Source organism: Trachypithecus francoisi, unplaced genomic scaffold (assembly GCF_009764315.1).
Source record: "Trachypithecus francoisi isolate TF-2019V2 unplaced genomic scaffold, Tfra_2.0 Lachesis_group13, whole genome shotgun sequence".
NCBI lineage: Eukaryota > Metazoa > Chordata > Mammalia > Primates > Cercopithecidae > Trachypithecus > Trachypithecus francoisi.
The window spans coordinates 73740237-73759210 of NW_022681458.1; the positions used below are offsets into that span (position 1 = coordinate 73740237).

Below are 18974 nucleotides of genomic sequence, written 5' to 3' on the forward strand. Positions count from 1 at the left end.
GATCCCATTTGTCGATTTTGGCTTTTGCTGCTGTTGCTTTTGGTGTTTTAGACATGAAGTCCTTGCCCATGCCTATGTCCTGAATGGTACTACCTAGATTTTCTTCTAGGGTTTTTACGGTATTAGGTCTAACATTTAAGTCTCTAATCCATCTTGAATTAATTTTCGTATAATGGGTAAGGAAAGGATCCAGTTTCAGCTTTCTACTTATGGCTAGCCAATTTTCCCAGCACCATTTATTAAATAGGGAATCCTTTCCCCATTTCTTGTTTCTCTCCGGTTTCTCAAAGATCCGATGACTGTAGATGTGTGGTATTATTTCTGAGGACTCTGTTCTGTTCCATTGGTCTATATCTCTGTTGGGGTACCAGTACCATGCTGTTTTGGTTACTGTAGCCTTGTAGTATAGTTTGAAGTCAGGTAGCGTGACGCCTTCAGCTTTGTCCTTTTGACTTAGGATTGTCTTGGCAATGCGGGCTCTTTTTTGGTTCCATATGAACTTTAAAGCAGTTTTTTCCAATTCTGTGAAGAAACTCATTGGTAGCTTGATGGGGATGGCATTGAATCTATAAATAACCATGGGCAGTATGGCCATTTTCACGATATTGATTCTTCCTATCCATGAGCATGGTATGTTCTTCCACTTGTTTGTGTCCTCTTTGATTTCACTGAGCAGTGGTTTGTAGTTCTCCTTGAAGAGGTCCTTGACATCCCTTGTAAGCTGGATTCCTAGGTATTTTATTCTCTTTGAAGCAATTGTGAATGGAAGTTCATTCCTGATTTGGCTCTCTGCTTGTGTGTTACTGGTGTATAAGAATGCTTGTGATTTTTGCACATTAATTTTGTATCCTGAGACTTTGCTGAAGTTGCTTATCAGCTTAAGGAGATTTTGGGCTGAGACAATGGGGTTTTCTAAATATACAATCATGTCATCTGCAAACAGGGACAATTTGACTTCTTCTTTTCCTAACTGGATACCCTGGATTTCTTTCTCTTGCCTGATTGCCCTAGCCAGAACTTCCAACACTATGTTGAATAGGAGTGGTGAGAGAGGGCATCCCTGTCTTGTGCCAGTTTTCAAAGGGAATTTTTCCAGTTTTTGCCCATTCAGTATGATATTAGCTGTGGTTGTCATAAACAGCTCTTATTATTTTGAGGTACGTTCCATCAATACCGAATTTATTGAGCGTTTTTAGCATAAAGGGCTGTTGAATTTTGTCAAAAGCCTTTTCTGCATCTATTGAGATAATCATGTGGTTCTTGTCTTTGGTTCTGTTTATATGCTGGATTACGTTTATTGATTTGCGAATGTTGAACCAGCCTTGCATCCCAGGGATGAAGCCCACTTGATCATGGTGGATAAGCTTTTTGATGTGCTGCTGGATCCGGTTTGCCAGTATTTTATTGAGAATTTTGCATCGATGTTCATCAGGGATATTGGTCTAAAATCTCTTTTTTGTTGTGTCTCTGCCAGGCTTTGGTATCAGGATGATGTTGGCCTCATAAAATGAGTTAGGGAGGATTCCCTCTTTTTCTATTGATTGGAATAGTTTCAGAAGGAATGGTACCAGCTCCTCCTTGTACCTCTGGTAGAATTCAGCTGTGAATCCATCTGGTCCTGGACTTTTTTTGGTGGGTAGGCTATTAATTGTTGCCTCATTTCAGAGCCTGCTATTGGTCTATTCAGGGATTCAACTTCTTCCTGGTTTAGTCTTGGGAGAGTGTAAGTGTCCAGGAAATTATCCATTTCTTCTAGATTTTCTAGTTGATTTGCGTAGAGGCATTTATAGTATTCTCTGATGGTTGTTTGTATTTCTGTGGGGTCAGTGGTGATATCCCCTTTATCATTTTTTATTGCGTCTATTGATTCCTCTCTCTTTTCTTCTTTATTAGTCTTGCTAGCGGTCTGTCAATTTTGTTGATCTTTTCAAAAACCAACTCCTGGATTCATTGATTTTTTGGAGGGTTTTTTGTGTCTCTATCTCCTTCAGTTCTGCTCTGATCTTAGTTATTTCTTGCCTTCTGCTAGCTTTTGAATGTGTTTGCTCTTGCCTCTCTAGTTCTTTTAATTGTGATGTTAGAGTGTCAATTTTAGATCTTTCCAGCTTTCTCTTGTGGGCATTTAGTGCTATAAATTTCCCTCTACACACTGCTTTAAATGTGTCCCAGAGATTCTGGTATGTTGTATCTTTGTTCTCATTGGTTTCAAAGAACATCTTTATTTCTGCTTTCATTTCGTTATGTACCCAGTAGTCATTCAGGAGCAGGTTGTTCAGTTTCCATGTAGTTGAGCGGTTTTGACTGAGTTCCTTAGTCCTGAGTTCTAGTTTGATTGCACTGTGGTCTGAGAGACAGTTTGTTATAATTTCCGGTCTTTGACATTTGCTGAGGAGTGCTTTACTTCCAATTATGTGGTCAATTTTGGAATAAGTGTGATGTGGTGCTGAGAAGAATGTATATTCTGTTGATTTGGGGTGGAGAGTTCTATAGATGTCTATTAGGTCCGCTTGGTGCAGAGCTGAGTTCAATTCCTGGATATCCTTGTTAACTTTCTGTCTCGTTGATCTGTCTAATGTTGACAGTGGAGTGTTGAAGTCTCCCATTATTATTGTATGGGAGTCTAAGTCTCTTGTAGGTCTCTAAGGACTTGTTTTATGAATCTGGGTGCTCCTGTATTGGGTGCATATATATTTAGGAGAGTTAGCTCTTCCTGTTGAATTGATCCCTTTACCATTATGTAATGGCCTTCTTTGTCTCTTTTGATCTTTGATGGTTTAAAGTCTGTTTTATCAGAGACTAGGATTGCAACCCCTGCTTTTTTTTGTTCTCCATTTGCTTGGTAGCTCTTCCTCCATCCCTTTATTTTGAGCCTATGTATGTCTCTGCATGTGAGATGGGTCTCCTGAATACAGCAGACTGATGGGTCTTGACTCTTGATCCAGTTTGCCAGTCTGTGTCTTTTAATTGGAGCATTAGTCCATTACATTTAAGGTTAATATGGTTATGTGTGAACTTGATCCTGTCATTATGATATTAACTGTTATTTTGCTTGTTAGTTGATGCAGTTTCTTCCTAGCCTCGATGGTCTTTACATTTTGGCATGTTTTTGCAATGGCTGGTACCGCTTGTTCCTTTCCATGTTTAGGGCTTCCTTCAGGGTCTCTTGTAAGGCAGGCCTGGTGGTGACAAAATCTCTAAGCATTTGCTTATCTGTAAAGGATTTTATTTCTCCTTCACTGATGAAACTTAGTTTGGCTGGATATGAAATTCTGGGTTGAAAATTCTTTTCTTTAAGAACGTTGAATATTGGCCCCCCTCTCTTCTGGCTTGTAGAGTTTCTGCCGAGAGATCTGCTGTTAGTCTGATGGGCTTCCCTTTGTGGGTAACCCGACCTTTCTCTCTGGCTGCCCTTAAGATTTTTTCCTTCATTTCAACTTTGGTGAATCTGGCAATTCTGTGTCTTGGAGTTGCTCTTCTGGAGGAGTATCTTTGTGGCGTTCTCTGTATTTCCTGAATTTGAATGTTGGCCTGCCCTACTAGGTTGGGGAAGTTCTCCTGGATGATATCCTGAAGAGTGTTTTCCAACTTGATTCCATTTTCCCCTCACTTTCAGGCACCCCAATCAGACGTAGATTTGGTCTTTTTACATAATCCCATACTTCTTGCAGGCTTTGTTCATTTCTTTTTTTCTTTTTCTTTTGGTTTCTCTTCTCGCTTCATTTCATTCATTTGATCCTCAATCGCTGATACTCTTTCTTCCAGTTGATCGAGTCGGTTACTGAAGCTTGTGCATTTGTCACGTATTTCTCGTGTCATGGTTTTCATCTCTGTCATTTCGTTTATGATTTTCTCTGCATTAATTAGTCTAGCTGTCAATTCTTCCACTCTTTTTCAAGATTTTTAGTTTCTTTGCGCTGGGTACGTAATTCCTCCTTTAGCTCTGAGAAGTTTGATGGACTGAAGCCTTCTGCTCTCATCTCGTCAAAGTCATTCTCTGACCAGCTTTGATCCGTTGCTGGCGATGGGCTGCGCTCCTTTGCAGGGGGAGATGCGCTCTTATTTTTTGAATTTCCAGCTTTTCTGCCCTGCTTCTTCCCCATCTTTGTGGTTTTATCTGTCTCTGGCTTTGATGATGGTGACGTACTGATGGGGTTTGGTATAGGTGTCCTTCCTGTTTGATAGTTTTCCGTCTGACAGTCAGAAGGACTGTCTGTTGGTCTGTTGGAGATTGCTTGAGGTCCACTCCAGACCCTGTTTGCCTGGGTATCAGCAGCAGAGGTTGCCAAAGATAGAATATTGCTGAACAGCGAGTGTAGCTGTCTGATTCTTCCTTTGGAAGTTTCCGCTCAGGGGTGACTCCACCCTGTGAGGTGTGGGGTGTCAGACTGTCCCTAGTGGGGGATGTCTCCCAGCTAGGCTACTCAGGGGTCAGGGACCCACCTGAGCAGGCAGTCTGTCCGTTCTCAGATCTCAACCTCCACGTTGGGAGATCTGCGGCTCTCCCCAAAGCTGCCAGACAGAGTTGTTCACGTCTGCACCGGCCCCGCTGCTTCCCCTATTGGACTTCAGCTGTGTGCTGTCCCCAGCGATGGAGTCTACAGAGACAGGCAGGCTTCCCTGAGCTGCTGTGAGCTCCACCCAGTTCGAGCTTCCCAGTGGCTTTGTTTACCTACTTAAGCCTCAGCAATGGCGGGCGCCCCTCCCCCAGCCTCGCTGCTGCCTTGCGGATCGATCGCTGCAGACTGCTGTGTTAGCAGTGAGGGAGGCTCCCTGGGCGTGGGCCCCTCCCGGCCAGGTGTGGGATATATTCTCCTGGTGTGCCTGATTGCTGAAAGCGCAGTATTGGGGTGGGCGTTACCCGATTTTCCAGGTGTTGTGTGTCTCAGTTCCCCTGGCTAGGAAAACGGATTTCCTTCCCCCTTGCGCTTCCAGGTGAGGCGATGCCTCGCCCTGCTTCAGCTCACGCTGGTCAGGCTGCAGCAGCTGACCAGCACCAATTGTCCGGCACTCCCTAGTGAGATGACCCCAGTACCTCAGTTGATAATGCAGAAATCACCGGTCTTCTGTGTCGCTCGCGCTGCGAGTTGGAGACTGGAGCTGTTCCTATTCGGCCATCTTGCTCCGAAAAATTTTTTTTTAATTAGCCAGGTGTGGTGGCCCACACCTGTAGTTCCAGCTACTTGAGAAGCTGAAGCAAGAGGATCATTTGAGCCCAGAGTTTGAGGCTGCAGTGTGCTACGATTATGCCACTAGACTCCAGCCTTGTGAACAGAGTGAGACCTTGTCTCAAAACCAAAACAACAAACAAAAAAACACCTTGACAAGTAGAGAGAGACTAAGAGAGGAAGGAAAAAGTTTTATATTTTTGTACTCTTAATGGCACTTTTTTTCATGCTTTCTGAATAAGGGGTCCCACATTTTCATTCTGTACTGGGCCCCACAAACTATGTAGCCAGTTATATACAGAAATTTTAAGGGTTCATCTCTCACACTTGAAGGATTATAATCATGCCCTTCTACAAAAAGGCAGCTGAAACTGTGGTGAGGCCAGGATACTGGATGATCATTCACACACACACACAAATGCACACTTGGTTCCAGCTGTCCCAAGTCCTGCCCCTCCTATTCCAGTCAACTGACTGGTTATATTTCATATCACAAATAAGATCGGAGATCTACAAAGAATACAAGGGAAAACAGTTCCAACTTTTGCTGCATTTATATTTCACACATGACGCTTCTGTTTTAATCATGTAAAAACCTCCAAAGGAATCACCTTGGAAACTAATGCTCATTCAAATTAAGTAGAAGCAAGTATTCTTTTTTTTTTTTTTTGTATGTTTGTTTGTTTTGAGACGGAGTCTTGATCCATCGCCAGGCTGGAGTGCAGTGGCGCAATCTCGGCTCACTGCAACCTCCACCTCTTGGGTTCAAGCCATTCTTCTGCCTCAGCCTTCTAAGTAGTTGGGACTACAGGTGCACGCCACTATGTCCAGCTAATTTTTGTATTTTAGGTAGAGATGGGGTCTCACCATGTTGGCCAGGGTGGTCTCAATCTCTTTACCTCATAATCTGCCCTCCTCGGTCTCCCAAAGTACTGGGATTCTAAGCGTAAGCCACCGTGCCTAGCCAAGCAAGTATTCTTTAGAGCAGCCAACCTGGCTGCAAAACCTTTTTATTACCTTTATGGAGGAAATTTCTCCAGTAACTGTAAAAAACATAAGGCAAGGGAAGTGAAACATCCACTGCAGGATTTTTAAGGAGAGGCATCAAATTTGGGGAAAACAAAAAACAAAAATTTAAAAAACAAAAAACCCTCATTTTATTATTCATTTAGAATACTATATGTTTAATGTACTTAGAGTAGTTCACAAAGAGACTCCAAATATGTTATAATCACACTCACAAATGAACCTGAGATGTCCCTACACACTTGTTTTTTTAAGAGGGAAAAAGTTGTTTCACTCAAGTAATTTGATACACTAAATGAAAATGCAAGCTTTTTTTTTTTTTTTTTTTTTTTTTGAGACGGAGTCTAGCTCTGTCGCCCAGGCTGGAATGCAGTGGCCGGATCTCAGCTCACTGCAAGCTCCGCCTCCCGGGTTTACGCCATTCTCCTGCCTCAGCCTCCCGAGTAGCTGGGACTATAGGCGCCTGCCACCTCGCCCGGCTAGTTTTTTGTATTTTTTTAGTAGAGACGGGGTTTCACCATGTTAGCCAGGATGGTCTCGATCTCCTGACCTCGTGATCCGCCCGTCTCGGCCTCCCAAAGTGGTGGGATTACAGGCTTGAGCCACGGCGCCTGGCCGCTTTTTTTTTTTTCTTCTTCTTTTAAATACCATAAGATATGTGTCCCTTCAGACAGGAACTTGGCAATCTGAAATTACCCCATAAAAACCACCAAAAGAGCTTTTCCTAAAATTCCATTCATTCTTCTCTTCTTCCTAGCAGGGATATGAAAAACACCCGGTAGTTTCTTAATTTTTTGAGGAAAAAAATTTTTTTAAAGGATAGAGGGAAAAACTCTAGAGAATTTTGGAAGAAATGAAGACCATAAAATAGGCAAAAGTATTTGGATATCTGAATTAATAGTTGTAAGACGAGATAGCCAGTACAAATGGCTAGAAACACAAGTATCAAGAAAAGAAATAGAATTTGCTTAATACTATCAAATCACATCTTGGAAGCCTGGGTAATTCTCCCAGAAAAATGAAAGAGAGAAAATGAGCCATTTAATATATGAACACACAATACTTCTCATAGAACATTGTATTTCTCCTGATCTTTTCCTTTTTCTTGTCCAGACAAGAATAAGGTAAGATATATAAAAACTCTGTAATTTGCTTTATTTTCCTATGGCCTTCAATTGAGGGTTTCTGACTTCGGCATTCTCCTCCCTCTTTGTTCTGAAGGAGATCTGAAGTTGGGATGGGGGTGGAGGCAGGAGACGTGGTCTCTTCTCCCCGCTTCTCTTCCGCTCCCTCCTTCCCACTCCTAGTTTGGGCTTCAACTCTCACCTGTGTTATCTCCTCCCTTTTATTCTCCACAGTGAACCTATCTCTTCACTTAACACTCTCCTGACCCTCCTTCTTCATACCTTCATGGTACAATCTTTTATCCTGCAATTATGCCTTCTTCTTGTTTTTGTTTACATTTATCTACTAATCACAGCTCCTAGAATCTATGGACAATGCTACAAGCCAAGAGGTCATTTTTTTCGCACACACATAAATCACACTCTTCAGCTCTACCCAGTCACCTCCACAAAGTCCCTCCCAGCCCTCATTTTGCTTCAAGTCAAATCTTGCTTCAGGTCACATGTGATTAAAAGAGTCACAGAATTAGACTAACTGTTATTTAATCAAGACTCTTCTTAGACAAGCTACTAAAAATCAACTTGAGCGTAAACTACCACGTCTAAGACAAGCCCATCTTCATTCCACTTCTACTACGCTTACATTCCTTCTGACAACATGTTCTCCAGCATGAGGTTAGGCAAAAGTTGATTCTCCAAACCCAGGAATGACAGCAGGCTGAGAATGGTGACCAGGGACAATCCATACCCCAGGAAAAGGACAATCATACCTTTGTAATTGCAGTGAAGACCTTTTCCAGAATGGCATTGGGCGGAGCAATCTGTGGTCCATTGGCCTGAATGTTGAGGGCTATGGCACACGGTTTGGCTACAAATCTAAAAATTACAAAAAGAAAATAGTAGAAGGTCAGAATTTATTCTTTCTATGTGATTCTTAATGCCACCAGTTACACATAACTCAATTATCCCAATAAAGTGTTGGTAGGATTTCATGGGTGTACATTGTCAACACTCCCATCAGTAACTGTAAGGCCGACTTAACCATTTTTCTCTCCATTAGCCCCCAGCAGTAACATTAAAAAAGAAATCCTTTTAAAACATTTAAATCCTCCAATCCTCAACTTCTAATGAGACAAAGCTAGAAAGACTATCAGATGAAAATATAAGTGTATAAGATAGAAATAAAACAATGATTTCAAAATGAGATGACTTATACTGTTCTTACACAGAGCAATAGTCATGCTATATTTTTACTGCGAGAAAATGTTTACTAAGCATCTAATTATGCATGCAGAGAGAGCGCATTGATCACCCCTAGTCATAAACTTGGCAATTTTTGTCTCTATAATCAAAGTGTGCTAAATTCAGCCCCAATCCCTTATGGCTTCTTAAAATTCTCTGCTTTGTGGTTATTTGCTTTTTTCTCATAAAGAGTAATGAAGGATGTCAAAAGGCATGATGTCCCAGACAAGATGAAAAGTCGCAAGTGTTTATGTATGAACATCCACAAAACTGTTTTTATCCTAAGCCAATGCCTACGTCAAGAGGAATGAGAGGACTGAGCCTTCTTTCTGGTCTCATTTGCTGTGTGAATGAGGTGCTGAAGGGGAGCAGGTGAAGTGCATGGCGCCCCAAAGATGTGGGGACATTGCTAATAAAACTGTGTTAAAAAAATTAAAAGTTGTTTTAGACTAAATGCTCAAGAAATAAAACTCTGTAAATATTCATTTTCAGTAGTAACATTGAACATTTTCTACGAATACAGAACAATTTTATATCATGTGAGAGTATTAACCAAATTAATTCACTGTTGGTCAAAGGCAACAATTGATAAATATGCAAAACAGATCAGGAGTAAATCTTAGATGAAGCTTCCTTAATGACAGTTGATGAGATTAAAGAACAGTAGACAAAGGTTTTTGTTTTTAAAGTAGGGCCAATGACACTTATATACAAAGTACCACATAATATCCTACTGGGTCCTATTACAAGTAAAAGTGAAGAAATTTATTTAAACAGGAAAATAGAACACTGTACATGTACAAGCCTAAACCAGGAAAGACAGACACAGAAAATGCACTGTAATACTTGGTACACTGAGCTCTCTGAGACAAAGTTGGTAAGGAAGAAGAATCACCCTTTCCCGATATACAAATCCTCTAGATGCTGGAGTTTTCCCCAAATTTCTACATTCTCAATTCTGTTTAATGTAAAATTTTCTGAGCGGTATTACCTACATCCCTACCTTCTTGGCAATAAGTATAACCTTTTCCTAACGACTCTGGCCCCTTTTTATAAATGATAATCATGGGGCTATGGCTGTAGTGATGAAAGAAGGAATTTAGTAGGCAATGACCACAAGAAAGAGTCTAGAACTTGTTTCCTTGACAAGGTTTCCTGCTTTGTGGTTATTTGCCCCTCATCACAAGGTACAAAGAGGGGGGTGAAAAGACGTGCAGTCCAGCAAAAGCAAATGATAAGACCACAAAATGCATTTGGTGTGAAGGACACAACTATTCCAATGGTTTCCTTCTAGTCTTTCCAGTTGGACTCCTCCCCCGCCCTCCCTCAGCCTCCCCTTCCCACACCTCTGACAAACTGTGTTCAAATTCCCTTCGGACTTTATCATTATCATCTTTTAACAGTCTGCTGTTCCAGCACAGTCTTCTTTCTTCATCTAACTAGCACAGAGTCTCAATGCAGAAGCTGATCATTTCCTCTTTGTATGCCCTGTGACAATGCCTGTGCATACACAGGAGGGGGTCAAGACATTTAATCAACTGGTTATCTTCAGTAAATATGTTTTGTTGTTGCTACCATGGTGTTGAGTGCTGCTGATAAGTTGACATTCTCTGTGTGCCCTGTAACAATGCATGGGCAGGCAGTAGGGGAGTCAAGAAATTTACTCAACACCATCTCTTCAACAGCAACTTCCTCACTTCCGTTATCCACCAAAAAAAAAAAAAATCAAAACAAATTTTTAGTATTTGTTATACAATGTAATGTATACATCTCTCCTTCTCTTTTTAAGTTTCAAACCACTTTTAAAACTCTATTTTCTTTAAATTCCAAGAATGAAGGCAACAGTGTACCACTTAATCAACAACTTATCAAATTTCAATAATCAAAATTATCAAATAAATATGATGCTGTTAACATATTTTTAAAGCAATGTCCAAAGGACAGGGTGGGAATTATTTCTGCTGCTATCTAGCTATGGAGGCTTAGCTACAGAAATTAATCTCTCTCTGCCTCAATCTCCTCATATGTGAAAAAATTATTATAATTATACATGTACATGTATGTGTTTCTACAAATACATATATGTATTACAAATCATATCATAGAGTTTCTTTGCCTAAAATGTTTGACAGGAGCCATGGGTAAGGTTTCACATAATAGCATTTATAAACCATGCCTTTCCTGGGCCCAGCAGTTCACCAGCCTCAGCTACACTGAACCAAGCCATGTGTATTCAAGTTGTAAAACTATTACACCAAGCAGAAGCAGAAAAAAGAGACCAGATGTCAGGATAGGCACTGAAAGAAACCAGGGACATCTGGTCGAGTAACCACTTGCCCCAGTTTACCCTCCATCCAAGTGTTCTCAGCAGCATGTGCATAGACAGAAGTGTCCCCGTGTGGTATTTTGCCATAGTTAAAAGGAAAAGCAAAGGGTCCCATATGGACATTAAATTGTGGTGACTCTCATCCTCAAACCCCAGGCCTGGTGCAGGTCCATAGTGAGTCCACACCAGCAGTGCGATCGGGGTCTGAGCTCATCCACACCTGGCCTTCTCTAAGGGACCAAACCTTTCCAGCTCCCCTATTCAACCCAATGGCCCTCCAGGGTGCTGTGGCCACACTTCCCACAGGAGAGTTAAGTGTTGGTATAACTCTTCTGTATATAACATGTGCATCCCTCTCCTGTGTGTGGGGCCCCCAAGAGAGCAGGACCAGGCCTCAGTGAAGTCCACATCTCCAGAGCCCTGTTCAAAATCTCATTTAATCCTCCCTCAACCAGATGAAGCGGGATTACCATCATCCCCACTTTGCAGAGAGGACCAGAGACGTCAGTGGCCTCCACTTCCAGGGAAATGGAAGCAGAAGACAGTGTATTTCTTTCCCAGAAGGGTCACTGTTATAATCAGCTCCCCATTCTGATTCACTGGACAGGCTAAGCCCCCAAATCTGAGGATGTAGAGACAGACAGACAGTGAGAGAGAGAGAGAGAGAACAACAGACAAACTTAATAGAATTTAACTCAATTTAAATGCTGAAGTCCATTAAAGTTTAAATGACCCACGGTAGGCATGTACATAAATCATCATTCTTTGAACAACGTCATAGGATCTTTTTATTTATATGCCTGGCACACTGTGGGCACTCAATGACTATTTGATGGATGAATGAATGAATAAAACAATCAAGTAAAATACAATGGCAGGTATCCTTACTATCTTTTCCAAAGGGGCTGTGCATTTTAATTTCCTTGAATATCCACATCTACTCAGGGTCATCTGGGACCCAGAAGGTAGGAGACTGACCACTCCAACTCAAGAAGCCACTTCTTTACTATTCATTGTCCCTAGGATGTGAAAGCTGCCTAGAAAGAGCTTGCGCAGGCTCCACCAACCCCTCACTAGGAACGCTCTTTCCAACATAACTCATACTGAGATCCAAACACTTAATTTCCAAGATGTTTTAAAAATTGCATAAGATAGGCAGAAAAAGTGAACCTCAAATGAAAGAAGAAAAAAGAAGAGCATATAATTAGTATCAAATAGGTATTACTGATTATATGAAAATATAGAAATTTTGTGTTTATTCTCCAAAAAAAGTGTGAATCATATTTTTTTTCAGAGAGCCTATTTAGATACCAAATAAGATCCATTACACAACTACTATAATTTTATCACTGACTATCATGGTCCATTACACCATGTAAAAAGCTGGATTTTTTTTTTTAATGCTGGCTCTAACATAAATAAGTTCACAAAAGTCGTCTTTCATAACATTTTGAGAGAAAGAGATAGAGTCAGAGACAGAAGCAGATTGATGGGTGATGGGGGTAACACATCGACAGATGTAATAGTTGAAAGGAAATATGTGCTTTCAAGCTTTGATGGTTACCTCTATAAGGAAATGCTCACCTAATTACTTTTTTTAATCAAAGGTGGCAAGGCAACACCACCTTCAAAAGATCAAACATCTATAAAGTACTTTCATGTACTATATTTGAAAGTAAATATAATAAGGATGTAAACTTTGAAAAATATTAGGCTCAGTTAAAAAGCAGAGAAAATATCTAAGATATTGCTACTTTTCAATTATATTTGGCAACATGTATTTGTATTTTAAACATGAGGTAAACATCTCTGCACAAAGTACTGAAGAAAGCACTGGGCAGTGTTGTTGTGGAGATATAGTCAAAACGGAAAATGGGCCAGATGCAGTGGCTCATGCCTGTAATCCCAGCACTTTGGGAGGCTGAGGCAGGCAGATCACATGAGGCCAGGCGTTCAAGATCAGCCTGGCCAACATGGTGAAACCCCATCTTTACTAAAAATACCAAAATTAGCCAGGTGTTGTGGTGCATGCCTGTAATCCCAGCTACTCTGGAGGCTGAGGCAGGAGAATCACTTGAACCCGGCAGGCAGAGGCTGCAGTGGGCCAATATTGTGCCACTGCACCCCAGCCTTGCCAATAGCACTACTCCATCTCAAAAGAAAAAAAAAACAACCCCCCCCCCCCCCCGGCAAAAAGAAAACTATGAAATGAACCTTGCACTCAATGAAGTTTACAATCTGCAAAAGGAGGTTATAAAAAAAATAAACATTTACAGGGTATATGTCATTGTTCTAATTACTTTAAAATATTTAATCATCTCCAGTGGGTAGCATGGCCAGAGACTTTTATTTCTTTCAAACTGTAGCACTTCTTATACTTTCCAAAAATAGTTGGGATGCTGTGATGGTGGCTATACAAGCCTACACATGTGATAAAATTATATAGAATTAAATCTCACACATACATAAATGAGTACAAGTATTAATAAAACTGGGGAAATCTGATTAAGACTGGAAGATGGTATCAAGGTCAAAAGGCTGGTTCTGATACCATACTAGAGATTTATAAAATGTTACCCATTGTAGGTAACTGGGTAAAGAGTTCATGAGATCTCATGGTATTATTTCTTAGAACTGTATTTGAATCTACAACTATCTCAATAAGGATTTCAATTAAAAATAATTGAAAGGGACATTCTCTTTTTGTTGTGGAGGAATGAGTTAATGGATTTCACAACTTATGAACACCACACTCTCCCCACCCAAACAAAAACAAACACACACATACTACCTGAGGGCTCTGGTGACTGAAAAAAAGGAAACTGACTTTGGGGAAGTGTCAAAGTTGGAGCAAGCAACCAGTAAAGAGTGACCTCTCTGTCTCTTCATTTATATATTTATTCTGCAGCTCTACCCTGAGATCAGACACAGTTACAGCAGCAAGGAAAATGTTGATAGAAAAAAACATCCCCTTTATGGCTGCAGGAACCAGGGGAAAAAGCCTGGGGAAATCAGAGAATAACTAGAGAACTACACAAGAGACAATGCCAAAGAAGCAAACCCTAATTCTGTATATAAACTAAGCATGATTCTAGCTGACTTCTGAACAATGAATATACAAGGTAAACTGAATGTAGATAGGAGCTAAGGTTTAAAGAATTTATCTGAGATTAAAGCCACTGTCCACTGAAAGCATGAGAGGCTACAATTTGAGTCTAACTAAACTGACTATTAACAAAGCATCAACAATTTTTAAAGCAATGTAAAAAAATCCACAATCTCCACAAAATAACTTTCACCATGCCCAGGATACACAATCTAATAGGTTGATGAAGAGCAAGTAAAATATGTTCCACTCTAAGGGGAAAAGACATGCAAAGGAAAAATTCAGTGAACCTGAAACATGCAATCTGAAAAAAAAAGAAAGAAAAAATAGAGAAATAAACAGATTTTAAAGATCTGTAGAACAATTTTTCAGAGTCTAACGTGGGTAATTAGAGTCACAGGGGAAAAGGAGACAAACTAGGGGGAACAATGTTAGAAGAAATAATAGTCTGTAACTTCCAAAATCTGGTAAAAGATATAAACATACTGTTATAGTTTGGGTGTTCTGTCCCCACCAAACCTCATGTTGAAATTTGATCACCAATGTGAAAGGTGGGGCCTACTGGAAGGTGTTTGGGTCATGGGGGCAGATCCCGCATAAATGGATTGATGCTGTCCCTCAGGGGTGGGTGAGCTCTAGCTCTACCAGTTTCCACAAGAGCTGGTTTATTAAAAAGAACCTGGCACCCCTCCCTGCCTCTCTTGCTTCCTCTCTTGTCATGTGATCTCTGCACATGCTGGCTCCCCTTCACCTTCCATCATGAGTGGAAGCAGCCTGAGGCCCTCACCAGATACAGATGCCTAATCTTGAACTTTTCAGTCATCAGAATCATGTACTAAATAAACATTTTCTTTATAAACTGCCCAGCCCTTTCAGATATTCCTTTTGAGTAACACAAAACGGGCTAAGACATACAGATTCAAGGAGCTCAAGAACCCTACAGAGAGGTAAATTGGAAAAGAAGAAAACCTACACAAAATAGAGTCGAACAGATGAAAATCAAAGACAAAAAGAAACTATTGTAATTTACTAGACAAAAATGGCTCACTATATACAGGGAAAAATAATTTGAAATATAACGCTCTTCTCGTCAGAAATTATGAAGGCTCAACAACAGTGCAAAAACATCTTTACAGTTATGCATCACTTAACAATAGGGATACATTCTGAGAATTACATCATTAGGTGGTTTTGTCTTTGTGTGAGTATCATAGTGTCCTTACACAAATCTAGATGGTATAGCCTACTACACGCTTAAGATATATGGTATTGCCTATTGCTCCAAGGCTACAAACCTGTACAGGACATTACCATTACTGTAGTGAATGGGCAATTAAAACAGAATGGTATTTGTTTATCTAAACATATTTAAACACAGAAAAGGACTTCATCTGTCCTGTTGTCCTGTGAAGAAGGTGCCTGCCTCGTCTTTGCCTTCAGCCATGATTGTTAAGTTTCCTGAGGCCTCCCCAGCAATGCAGAACTGTGAGTCAATTAAACCTGTTTCCTTTATAAATAAATAAACATAGAAAAGGCACAGTAATCATAATCTTATAAGACCACTATTGTATATGTGGAGTCCCCTCCAACTCTCCACTCCCCATAATTAACTATGAAATGTTGTTATGCAGCTCATGACAATACTAGAAGTAGGGGAAAAAAAACCTGTCAGCCGAAAATTCCATGTTCAGCAAAATATCCTTCAAAGAATGAAAGTGAAAAGGAAACTAAGGGTATTTGTGGCCTCCAGATTCCCATTTCAAATATGCTAAAGGAAGTTCTTCTTTAGGTTGAAAGGCAACACAACCAGATGGAAACTTAGATCTTTACAAATGAACAGAGCATCAGAAATGACAAATATATTGGTAAATACAAACATGCTTGCAAGGTCTTTGAAATTAATCACAACCAACTAATAACAGATGAAATAGTTAAATCCAATTAGGAGAAATAACGTATTCCCACCCCAAACTGTGCCAGAAAGAAATCTATATATAAGTAAAAATTCAATAAAGGAGAAGTGAGGAGAGGTAATTGAGTCAATGCATTGCTTAACTACTAACACTTCCTTGGATACCAGTATTTGTCAGGAATGATGTGCCATGGCTACTATCCGAGTAAGTATTATCAATTTAAAACTGACCAGAACAATATAGACTAGACTTTGAAAGCTACTATGAAGGTGCATGTTTAGACAAACACACGTGCATGTGCCTGAGTGAGCAGGCATATATATGTGCATGACTGTATATTGTTAAATCCTACCTAAGACAAAACTGTTTCAAGAAAACAAGTATCTAGTGGAATGAAGGCCAGGATGGAGAAAGGGGACTGCTATTTATTGACAGATACTATATGCCAAAAGCTCTGAATGTTTAATTCTTTTTTAGATCAACAATAACTCTTTGAATTAAATATTTATTTCATTTAACAGAAATATAAACTAAAGCTCAAAGAAGTTAATGAGGGTGCCCAAGGTCTTAAAGGTAGTTAAATACCTTAGACAAAATTTAGACCCAATCAATCATAGCATAATCTATTAATAAAAACAATATTTTCCACTCTTCCTAAAATAAGAAAAGTAAATTAAAGAGGCATTGTTAAAATATTTGTGACATGGTCATACACTCTGCTCAGTAATCCCACTTTTAGGTATTTATCTAAGACAATCTGTCAGACAAAGAAGAAAGGCCACAGATGTAAAGATTTTCATGCACAATTATCTGCAGAGGGGAAATGGTAAATAGCTTAATAAGTCACTACAAAATGACTCGGTGATCATCTATTATGTATCAGCCCTGCTCTAGGTGTTGGGGATGCTGCAGTGAGCAAAATCCCATTTTTATGGAGCTTACATTCTAGCAGAGGGAGATTAAAAATAAACCAAGCAGTGTATGCTATGCCAGATGGTGAGAAGCGCTAGAGAGAAAAATAAAGCGTGCTAATAAGGACAGGGCTACCTAGGTGGGGCTGTCATTTAAAACAGATTGGCCAGGGAAGACCCCATTGAGAAGGTACACAGAATCCTGAGGGAAGTAAGGAAAGAAACTAGAAAGATAAGTGGCGGAAGGACATTCTGGAAGGAACAGCAGCCAAGGATGAAGGCTCTGAGAAGGAGTCTGACTGAGATGCTGAAGGCATATCCAGAAGGCTAGAGAGACTAGTATAGAGTTAGTAAGCACAGGAGGAATGAAGAGGGGTTAGAGAGCAGCAGGCAGCCACACACAGTGCCTTCTAGGCCATTTTGGGACTTTTGGTCTTTGTTTTTACACACAGCAAGGTAGGAAGCTTCTTCAGGACCATGTGAAGAAAACCTAAATGATTTATTCTGTCCTAAGAGGATCACTAGCTCCTCTGTTGAGAGCAGACAGAAGGGGAACAAGGATGGAGACAGCAAGGCTAACCGGAAGGCTGCTGCAATTATCCAGGTCAGAGGTGATGGCAGCAAAAGAGGCAGTGAGAAGTGATCAGATCCTGGAACTATCCTGAAGACTGGGCTCACAGGATCCACTGACAGACTGAACATGGATAGGATGAGGCAAGAGAGGAATAACAGGTAACAACAAGGTTTTGTCCTGGCATGGGGGTTGGGCTGAAGTTCATGACTTCAGTGTGAGGCCTGGTAAGAGTGAGGTAATGCTTATTAGGCTACCAGGCTTACAAATGGAGATGTCCAGTAGGCAGCTGGATATGCTAGTATGAAGTTTAGGCTTGGGCAAGGGATACAAATTTATTTTCATCAACATATAGATGACATATAAAGCCACAAGAACAAGGAAATCACCTGGGAAGTGAGTATAAATAAATAAGGGAGTAGATTCAAGAAATAAACCCTAAGGTGACTCCAGTGTTTAATATCCAAGTACAAAGAAAACCCTGAAATATTATATAGCTACTAAAAAGGATATTTACATAAAATATGCAAAACATGAAAATCTATAATACATTGATTTCTTTAAAGCAGCCTATTTTATAAAAATTATAAAATAAAGTATGTGGTAGAATGAAATCTGAAAAACAACACTTGTTGTACCAGAGGAAATTAGCCACTCTCCCTAAAATAAGAAAAGTAAATTAAAGAGGCATTGTTAAAATATTTGTGATATGGTCATACACTCTGCTCAGTAATCCCACTTTTAGGTATTTATCTAAGACAGTCAGACAAAGAAGAAAGGCCACAGATGTAAAGATTTTCACGCACAATTATGTGCACAGGGAAAACGGTAAATAGCTTAATGAGTCACCACAAAATGACTCAGTGAGCATCTATTATGTATCAGCCCTGCTCTTTATACTTTGCTTTACACTTTGCTCTTTCTTTATACTTTGCTTACCATGTTTTTATTAAACCAAATTGCATCATACTACATGTATTTATAATTTGCTTTACTTTCCTACTGTGAATATTTCCCTCAGAAAATTACATATCCTTGCAGGGCATGGTATTTAATGGTTACAAAGACTTACACTGTTGTTCTTTTTTGTTTTACAAATTTTGTTGTGTATATTTGAGGTGTGCAACATGTTATAGGATACCTATATAGTAAAATGGCTACTATAGTGAAGCAAATTAATATATCTATCATCTCACATCAGTTACTTGTGTGTGTGCGACAAAAGCAGCTAGTATCTACTTATTTAAAATAAATAGGTTTATTTATTTTATTAAAAATCTCTAAAACAATACAATGATGTTAACTCAGGCCTCATTGCACATTAGATCTCTAGGTGTGTTCATACTATATTGTTGTTCTTACTTCTTGCTGCTGGGAATATTCTCTAAGAAAATAGCCACTGGGCCCTTTCTGACAGTACAGAACTCTGATCAAAGTCCCACCATGTTGTTATAATATCAAAGATACAAGCAAAAGTGAATCTGAAGAATTAAATTATTTAGGTTGACCACTAAAATACTCTGTCATCATAGGATAACTATCCATTCTTCTATATGCATTATCTCCGCCACTTGAATTTAGGATCACTTT

General features: G+C 39.9%; 1 protein-coding gene across 2 annotated transcripts in view; it reads right to left on the minus strand.

Annotated features, from left to right (window-relative positions):
* The window catches only part of CERS6 (ceramide synthase 6), a 325070-nt gene that overhangs the window by 223391 nt on the left and 82705 nt on the right, over positions 1-18974 (minus strand). For both annotated transcript variants that reach the window (XM_033231236.1, XM_033231237.1), the window contains exon 2: positions 8086-8191. In XM_033231236.1, coding sequence (XP_033087127.1) covers positions 8086-8191 — 106 coding nt within the window. The remainder of the gene's footprint in view (positions 1-8085; positions 8192-18974) is intronic.